We start from the raw sequence: 10,126 nt of genomic DNA, 5'->3' as shown, positions 1-10,126 counted from the left end.
TGTAGAATGAAGCATGGTGGAGTATTGTAGAATGGAGCATGGTGGAGTATTGTAGAATGAAGCATGGTGGAGTATTGTAGAATGGAGCATGGTGGAGTATTGTAGAATGGAGCATGGTGGAGTATTGTAGAATGGAGCATGGTGGAGTATTGTAGAATGAAGCATGGTGGAGTATTGTAGAATGGAGCATGGTGGAGTATTGTAGAATGGAGCATGGTGGAGTATTGTAGAATGAAGCATGGTGGAGTATTGTAGAATGGAGCATGGTGGAGTATTGTAGAATGGAGCATGGTGGAGTATTGTAGAATGGAGCATGGTGGAGTATTGTAGAATGAAGCATGGTGGAGTATTGTAGAATGAAGCATGGTGGAGTATTGTAGAATGAAGCATGGTGGAGTATTGTAGAATGGTGGAGTATTGTAGAATGGAGCATGGTGGAGTATTGTAGAAAGGAGCATGGTGGAGTATTGTAGAATGAAGCATGGTGGAGTATTGTAGAATGAAGCATGGTGGAGTATTGTAGAATGGAGCATGGTGGAGTATTGTAGAATGGAGCATGGTGGAGTATTGTAGAATGAAGCATGGTGGAGTATTGTAGAATGCAGCATGGTGGAGTATTGTAGAATGAAGCATGGTGGTGTATTGTAGAATGGTGGAGTATTGTAGAATTGGGGGGGATGATGAATTGTCAGTGTTAGCACACAGTCACACAGCTTGGCTGGATGTCTAGGAGACGAGCTGCTCCTCCAGGCAGCGCTCTGCTATTTCACCAAAGCCTGTGAATTCTGCTGGGCTAAGTAAACATTACAGGGCTGCTAATCACATCCACTGAAGGAAAACAGCACTCCAGTTAGGAACTGGCAGAGATTAGAGCTTCCCAGCGGCAGCTCCCTGCACCCCTCTTCCCCCCTTCTCCTTCTTCTTCTTCTTCTTTCTAATTTGCAATGGGACTGCTAAGAGATCCTCTGTACCTTTCCTATGTAGCGGTGACTTGTCTGTCGGTGGTCTCAGGATTTACAGATGAAACTGTAGAGAAAGCGGTGAAATCGGAAGGATATTGTAGCCGGATTCTCAGAGCTCAGGGAAGTACTCGGAAAGAAGGGTACCATGAATTCAGCCTGAGAGTGGAAGGGGATCCCGAATTCTACAAGCCGGGCACTACTTATAGGGGTAAGTGGAGGGGTCACCACTCTATTGGGGGGGTCGCCTAGTCTTTCTGTGCACAATCACACCTACAACTGTATCAGTGTGCTGTCCGCTCTGCATGCAATTCTGATCTGATTGTGTATGTGAAGGTCTGAAATGTCAAAGCCATGCCTAGGAAGATCCTCCTAAAGTCAGGGATTAGACATATTACTTTCCAGGGACACTTCTCTGCTGAGCAGCTTAACTTACAATAGTGTCTTAGAGACCTGTGGAGGCTATGTGCAGCATTATAAAAGCAGGGGTCTAGTTATACATGTTTTCACCCAAGATTCACTCCACTTTCACCTGGGAAGATCCTCCTGTTGTCGGGGATTAGACCTTTTACTTTCCAGGGACACTTCTCTGCTGAGCAGCCTAATTTACAATAGTGTTTTAGAGACCTGTGGAGGCTATGTGCAGCATTATAAAAGCAGGGGTCTAGTTTTAAATGTTTTCACCCAAGATTCAGTCCACTTTCACCTGGGAAAATCCTCCTAAAGTCGGGGATTAGATGTACTACTTTCCAGGGACACTTCTCTGCTGAGCAGCTTAATTTACAATAGTGTTTAGAGACCTGTGGAGGCTATGTGCAGCATTATAAAAGCAGGGGTCTAGTTATAAATGTTTTCACCCAAGATTCACTCCACTTTCACCTGGGAAAATCCTCCTAAAGTCGGGGATTAGATGTACTACTTTCCAGGGACACTTCTATGCAGATCAGCTTAATTTACAATAGTGTCTTGGAGACTTGTGAAGGCTATATGCAGCATTTTAAACGCAGGGGTCTAGTTTTAAATGTTTTCACCCAAGATTCACTCCACTTTCACCCAAGACTCACACATCCACTATGCTGCTATGTTGCCAAACTCACCATTCACTATAGTGTCCTAGAGACCTATATAGGTTTTGTACAGAATTATAAACTTTGGGGGTCTACTTAAAAAAATCTTCTCCCAAGATTCACTCAACTTTCACTCAAGACCCACACATCCACTATTCTGCTGAGTTACCAAACTCACCATTCACTGTAGTGTCCTAGACCCCCTTATAGGTTTTTTGCAGAATTATAAACTTTGAGGGTCTACTTATAAATGCCTTCACCCAACATTCACTCCACTTTCACCTGGGAAAATCCTCCTAAAGTCAGGGATTAGACCTATTACTTTCCAGGGACACATCTCTGCTGAGCAGCTTAACATACAATAGCGTCTTAGAGACCCGTGGAGGCTATGTGCAGCATTATAAAAGCAGGGGTCTAGTTATAAATGTTTTTACCCAAGATTCACTCCACTTTCACCTAAGAAAATAATCCTAAAGTCAGGGATTAGACATACTACTTTCCAGGGACACTTCTCTGCTGAGCAGCTTAATTTAAAATAGTGTCTTAGAGACCCGTGGAGGCTATGTACAAGATTATAAAAGCAGGGGTCTAGTTATAAATGTTTTCACCCAAGATTCACTCCACTTTCACCTGGGAAGATCCTCCTGAAGTCGGGGATTAGACCTTTTACTTTCCAGGGACACTTCTCTGCTGAGCAGCTTAATTTACAATAGTGTCTTAGAGACCTGTGGAGGCTATGTGCAGCATTATAAAAGCAGGGGTCTAGTTTTAAATGTTTTCACCCAAGATTCAGTCCACTTTCACCTGGGAAAATCCTCCTAAAGTCGGGGATTAGATGTACTACTTTCCAGGACACTTCTATGCAGAGCAGCTTAACTTACAATAGTGTCTTGGAGACTTGTGAAGGCTATATGCAGCATTTTAAACGCAGGGGTCTAGTTTTAAATGTTTTCACCCAAGATTCACTCCACTTTCACCCAAGACTCACACATCCACTATGCTGCTATGTTGCCAAACTCACCATTCACTATAGTGTCCTAGAGACCTATATAGGTTTTGTACAGAATTATAAACTTTGGGGGTCTACTTAAAAAAATCTTTTCCCAAGATTCACTCAACTTTCACTCAAGACCCACACATCCACTATGCTGCTGAGTTACCAAACTCACCATTCACTGTAGTGTCCTAGACCCCCTTATAGGTTTTGTGCAGAATTATAAACTTTGTGGGTCTACTTATAAATGCCTTCACCCAAGATTCACTCCACTTTCACCTGGGAAATCCTCCTAAAGTCGGGGATTAGACATTCTACTTTCTAGGGACACTTCTATGCAGAGCAGCTTAATTTACAATAGTGTCTTGGAGACTTGTGAAGGCTATATGCAGCATTTTAAAAGCAGGGGTATAGTTATAAATGTTTTTACCCAAGATTCACCCCACTTTCACCCAAGACTCACATATCCAGTATGCTGCTAAGTTGCCAAACTCACCATTCACTGTAGTGTCCTAGAGACCTATATAGGTTTTGTACAGAATTATAAACTTTGGGGTCTACTTATAAAGGTCTTCATCCAACATTCACTCCACTTTCACCCAAGACTCACACAACCAGTTTGCTGCTGAGCTGCTTAACTCCTGGTTCACTGTAGTGTCCTGATCTGCAGAGGTTTTGTACAGAAATATTAACATAGGGGTTAAATAATTAAATGTCTTCACCCAAGATTCACTCAACTCTTATGATTCACAATAGTGTCCTAGAGACCTATAGAGACATATAGAGACCCATGGAGACCTATAGAGATCTATGGAGACCTATGGAGACTTATGGAGATCTATGGTGGCTCTGTAAGGAAATCTAAACTTAAGGGTCTTTTATATTCACTCAATTTTCACCCAAGATTCACACATCCACTGTGCTGCTAGTTTGTCAAACTCACCATTCACTGTAGTGTCCTAGAGCCCTTTATAGGTTTTCTGCAGAATTATAAACTTTGGGGTCTACTTATAAATGTCTTCACTCAAGATTCACTCCACTTTCACCTGGGAAAATCCTCCTAAAGTCAGGGATTAGACGTATTACTTTCCAGGGACCCTTCTCTGCTGAGCAGCCTAACTTACAATAGTGTCTTAGAGACCTGTGAAGGCTATATGCAGCTATTTAAAAGCAGGGGTCTAGTTTTAAATGTTTTCACCCAAGATTCAACCCACTTTCACCCAAGACTCACACATCCACTATGCTGCTGAGTTGCCAATCTCACCATTCACTGTAGTGTCCTAGAGACCTATATAGGTTTTGTACAGAATTATAAACTTTGGGGGTCTACTTATAAATGCCTTCACTCAAGATTCACTCCACTTTCACCTGGGAAAATCCTCTTAAAGTCAGGGATCAGACCTTATACTTTCCAGGGACCCTTCTCTGCTGAACAACTTAACTTACAGTAGTGTCTTAGAGACCTGCGGATTCGGTACAGGTTTTTGTGGATAGGTTTGGTACAGAATTATAAACTTTGGGGGTCTACTTATAAATGTCATCACTCAAGATTCACTCCACTTTCACCCAGGACACACACATCCACTAGGCTGCTAAGTTGCCAAACTCACAATTCACTATAGTGTCCTAGAGATCTATATAGGTTTTGTACAGAATTATAAACTGTGGGGTCTACTTATAAATGTCTTCCCTCAAGATTCCCTCCACTTTCACCAAAGACACACCCAACCAGTTTGCTGCTGAGCTGCTTAACTCCTGATTCACTGTAGTGTCCTGATCTGCAGAGGTTTTGTACAGAATTATTAACATAGGGGTTAAATAATTAAATGTCATCACCCAAGATTCACTCAACTCTCATGATTCACAATAGCGTCCTAGAGACCTATGGAGACCTATGGAGATCTGTGGAGACCAATAGAGACCTATGGAGATCTACGGAGACCCATGGAGATCTATGGAGACCTATGGAGATCTATGGAGACCTATAGAGATCTATGGAGATGTATGGAGACCTATGGAGATCTATAGAGACCTATGGGGACCTATAGAGACCCATGGAGACCTATGGAGATCTGTGGAGACCAATAGAGACCTATGGAGATCTATGGAGATCTATAGAGACCTATGGAGACCTATAGAGACCCATGGAGATCTATGGAGACCTATAGAGACCCATGGAGATCTATAGAGACCTATGGATATCTATGGGGACCTATAGAGACCCATGGAGACCTATGGAGATATATGGAGACCTATAGAGACCCATGGATATCTATAGAGACCTATAGAAACCTATGGATATCTATGGAGACCAATAGAGACCTATGGAGACCAATAGAGATCTATGGAGACCTATGGAGATCTATGGTGGCTGTGTAAGGAAATCTAAACTTAAGGGTATATTATATTCACTCAACTTTCACCCAAGACCCACACATCCACTTGGCTGCTATGCTGCTAAGCTGATAATCTCATGATTCACAATAGTGTCATAGAGACCTATAGAAGGTATGTACAGAATTATAAACTTTGGGGGTCTCTATATAAATGTCTTCACCAAAGATTCACTCAACTTTCACCCAAGACTCACATGTCCACTTTTCTGCTGAGCTCCTTAACTCATGATTCACAATAATGTCCTAGAGATCTCATGAGGCTTTGTACAGAATTATTATCTTAGGGGTCTAATAATAAATGTCATCACCCACGATTCACTCTTTCACCCAGCTTTCCCCCAAGACTCACATATCAACTTTGTAGCTGAGTTGCTAAACTCCTGATTCACAATAGCGCCCTAGAGACCCATTAAGGCTATGTAAGAAATTGTAAACTTAGGTATCTAGTTATAAATGTTTTCACCCAAGATTCATTCAACTTTCACCCAAGACTCGCATGTCCACTGAGCTGAGCTGCCAAACTCTTGACTCACAGTTGTCTCCTAGAGACCTATAGAGGTTATGTAACCTTGGGGTCTATTTATAAATGTCTTCACCAAAGATTCACTCAACTTTCACTGAAGACTCACACATCCACTTTGCTGCTCAGCTGCCTAACTCCTGATTCACACTAGTGTCCTAAAGACCAATATAAGGAATCTAAACTTAGGGGGTCTTATTCAGTCAACTTTCACCCACGACTCAGACATGCAAAATAGAACTACATAGGCTATGTACAGATTTATAAATATAAGGGGGGTTAGTTATAAATGTCATCACCCAAGATTCACTCAACATTAACCCAAGACTAACATGTCCAGTTTGCTGATGAGCTGCTACACCCATGATGCACTATAGTGTCCTAGAGACCTATGGAGGACAGAGGTCCAAAAATAAATGTCTTCACTCAAGATTCACTCAAATTTCATCCAAGATTTACACGTCCACTTTGCTGCTCATGATTCACAATAGTGGAATAGAGACCCATGGAGGCAATGTAAGGAAAACTAAGCTTAAGGGGTCAATTTTATTCAATCAACTTTCACCCAAGATCCACACATTAACTTTGCTGCTGAACTGCTACACTCATGGTGCATTATTACAGATATTTATATAGCACCATCATTCACTCAACTTTCACCCACAATTTACACATTCACATTGCTGCTGATCTCTTAACTCATGATGAACAATGCTATCTTTGAGACCTCTGGAGGCTATGTACAGAATTATAAACATATGGTCTACATTAAAAAAAAAAAAAAAACAATTCACCCAAGGTTTACTCAACTTTCACCCAAGGTTCACTTAACTTTCACCCAAGAGTGAACACATCCACATTGCTGTTGATCTCTTAACTCATGATGCACAATAATGTTACACAGACCTGTGAAGGCTATGCACAGAATTACAAACTTAGCGGTCTATTTATAAATATTTTCACCCCAAATTCTCTCAACTTTCACCTAAGATGCACACATTCACTTTGCTGCTAAACTGCTACACTCATGATGCACTATGGTGTCTTACATATCTGTGGAGGCTGTGTACAGCCATTTAAAGTTAAGGGTATACCTTTAAATGTTTTGTCCAATTTTTATTACACATATTTATATAGCACCATCATTCACTCAGCTTTCACCCACAATTTACACATTCACTTTGCTGGTGATCTCTTAACTCATGATGAACAATGCTATCTTAGAGACCTCTGGAGGCTATGTACAGAATTATAAACATATGTTCTACATTAAAACAAAAAAAAAAAAAATTCACCCAAGCTTTACTCAACTTTCACCCCAGGTTCACTTAACTTTCACCCAAGAGAGAACACATCCACATTGCTGTTGATCTCTTAACCCACGATGCACAATAATGTTACACAGACCTGTGAAGGCTATGCACAGAATTACAAACTTAGCGGTCTATTTATAAATATTTTCACCCCAAATTCCCTCAACTTTCACCCAAGATCCACATATTCACTTTGCTGCTGAACTGATAAACTCATGACGCACAATACTGTATCACATATTTATGGAGGCTATATACAGGTTTTTAAAGTTAAGGGTATACCTTTAAATGTTTTGTCCAATTTTTATTACACATATTTATATAGCACCATCATTCACTCAATTTTCACCCACAATTTACACATTCACTTTGCTGCTGATCTCTCATCTCATGATGAACAATGCTATCTTAGAGACCTCTGGAGGCTATGTACAGAATTATAAACTTAATCATGTTTTCTAATAAACCTAAACCTGTTTTCTAAACATTTTCACCTAAGATTCACTCACCTACCCAAGAGTCACACATCCGCGTTGTGGCTGATCTCCTAACTCAAGATGCTCATTACTGATATAGAGACATGGGGAGGCTTTCTATAAGATTACTGTTTATAAATGCTTTCACCTAAGATTCAATATTTTTTTATATATTTTATCAAAAATCAGAATACAAATTGTCCTAAAAGGATGAAAAAATGTGATACATTTTTTTTTTTGGGGGGGGGGGGGAGTGTTATATATGGATGTGAAAAATGTTTTTTTTTTGTTTGCACAATAAATAAAAATCGCAGAGGTGATCAAATGCCACCAAAAGAAAGCTCTATTTGTGGGAAAAAAAGGACATACATTTTCTTTTGGGTACAGCGTCGCACGACCGCGCAATTGTCCGTTAAAGTAACGCAGTGCCAAATCGCAAAATATGGCCTGGTCATTAAGGGGGCAAATCCTTCCGGTCCAGAAGTGGTTAAAACCCAAATGCCAGCTTACGCTTTATAAAAAGTTATAGCAAACCGTTTTTTTTCCCCCCCTTTGGGATAAAGGTTTTACATACATAAATAAAAAAAAATCTGCCAATTTTAGGCACCCCTGCCAGTGTTAAGTGGTTTGTCCCATCCATGTAAACATGCATTCTGCTGGAGAGCTTATGCTTTTCAAAAACAACAGACTTTCTGGTTTGATCACTGGATCACCAGATGAAAATAGAAGAATGCAGCCACCCCATCTAAGAATTGGTAAGCTATAACATAACATAATATAATGTAATATACATAACATATACAGTATATATATATATATATATATATATATATATATATATATATATATATATATATATATATATATACATAATATACATCATAACATATGCATAATATATACATAATATAATATAAAAAACATAATATAATGTAATATACTGTATACATTATATATATATATATATATATCACAATCATATATACATAATATAATATAAACAACATAATATAATGTAACATAATAAATGTTTGCTTGTGGGATTTAAATGATTATTGGTAGATGCCAAGAAATGTCTGCAGCTCAGGAAGGGAGGAATTTATAGCACAGCTGATTGATATAAAACAAGTCCGGGACACAAAACGTTCCAGGGCCGTATCTATAAAAGCTGACGCTGTCTCTTTAAATCAGGGACCGCTGGCAGCGCTATACTGATGATTCTCTTTATCAGAGTTCCCAGCTCTCTGATTTCCAGGAACGCTCCCAAGTTTTGAAGACGCATCCCTGGAAATGTTGGCCACCGGCATTGTCCCTGTCGGATTTTCAACACGGAACTTTGCAATCAGATCCCTGCGGTATTTCAATGCCGAGAAAACCTCCGAGCCAATTTAATAACTGTCATGATGGAAGCGCGGTGTTACCCGGTCCCTGGACACGGGGTTGGAGGTCGCTCCGGTCCCTCACTGTATCAGACTGTCCCTGCCAATGATTTGCTTTATCTTCCTTCCTTCATGGACATATCAACTCTTGCATAGGGGTCTATATAACATTCCATAGGGGTTTATATAACACTTCTATGGGGTTTTATATAACACTTCCATAGGGGTTTATATAACACTTCCATAGGGGTTTATATAACACTTCCATAGGGGTCTATATAACATTCCATAGGGGTCTATATAACATTCCATAAGGTGTTTATATAACACTTCCATAGGGGTCTATATAACATTCCATAGGGGTTTATATAACATTCTATAGGGGTGTATATAACACTTCCATAAGGGTCTATATAACACTTCCATAGAGGTTTATATAACATTCTATAGGGGGTGTATATAACACTTCCATAAGGGACTATATAACACTTCCATAGGAGTTTATATAACATTCTATAGGGGTGTATATAACACTTCCATAAGGGTCTATATAACATTCCATAGGGGGTTATATAGCACTTCCATAAGGGTCTATATAACACTTCCATAGGGGTCTATATAACACTTCCATAGGGGTTTATATAACATTTCCATAATGGTCTATATAACACTTCCACAGGGGTTTATATAACATTCCATAAGGGTCTATATAACATTCCATAGGGGGTTATATAACATTCCATAGGGGGTTATATAACATTCCATAGGGGTTTATATAACATTCCATAGGGGTTTATATAGATAAAGTGTATCTAAATCCAAGAACAAAATATGATAGTTTTTACAATGTACCAATCCTTAGATGTGGTGGCTGCATTAGTTTCCTTTATTTAAACCACTTCCCGACCACCCGCGGCAGGGTGGCTCTCCTGTGCAAACCAATGTAGACCTACGTCGGTCGCACGCAGGAAGCTAGGGGGCGAGCGCGAGCCGCCGGCGGCGCGCTCCCGCCCCCACTCGGC

The 10,126-nt window shown here is 40.1% G+C and overlaps 1 protein-coding gene across 1 annotated transcript in view; it reads left to right on the top strand.

The window, feature by feature from the left end:
• Window positions 1-712: 712 nt before the first annotated feature.
• Window positions 713-10,126, top strand: part of SPON1 (spondin 1) — a 547,762-nt gene continuing 538,348 nt past the window's right edge. Inside the window, exon 1 of the mRNA XM_082269927.1 lies at window positions 713-1,170. Coding sequence (XP_082126053.1) covers window positions 945-1,170 — 226 coding nt within the window. The 5' untranslated portion in view covers window positions 713-944. The remainder of the gene's footprint in view (window positions 1,171-10,126) is intronic.

Source organism: Pelophylax lessonae (genome assembly GCF_965119305.1).
Source record: "Pelophylax lessonae genome assembly, chromosome: 10".
Classification (NCBI taxonomy): Eukaryota; Metazoa; Chordata; class Amphibia; order Anura; family Ranidae; genus Pelophylax; species Pelophylax lessonae.
Note: the sequence above shows the minus strand (reverse complement) of the source record. Positions and strands in the feature narration are given on the sequence as shown.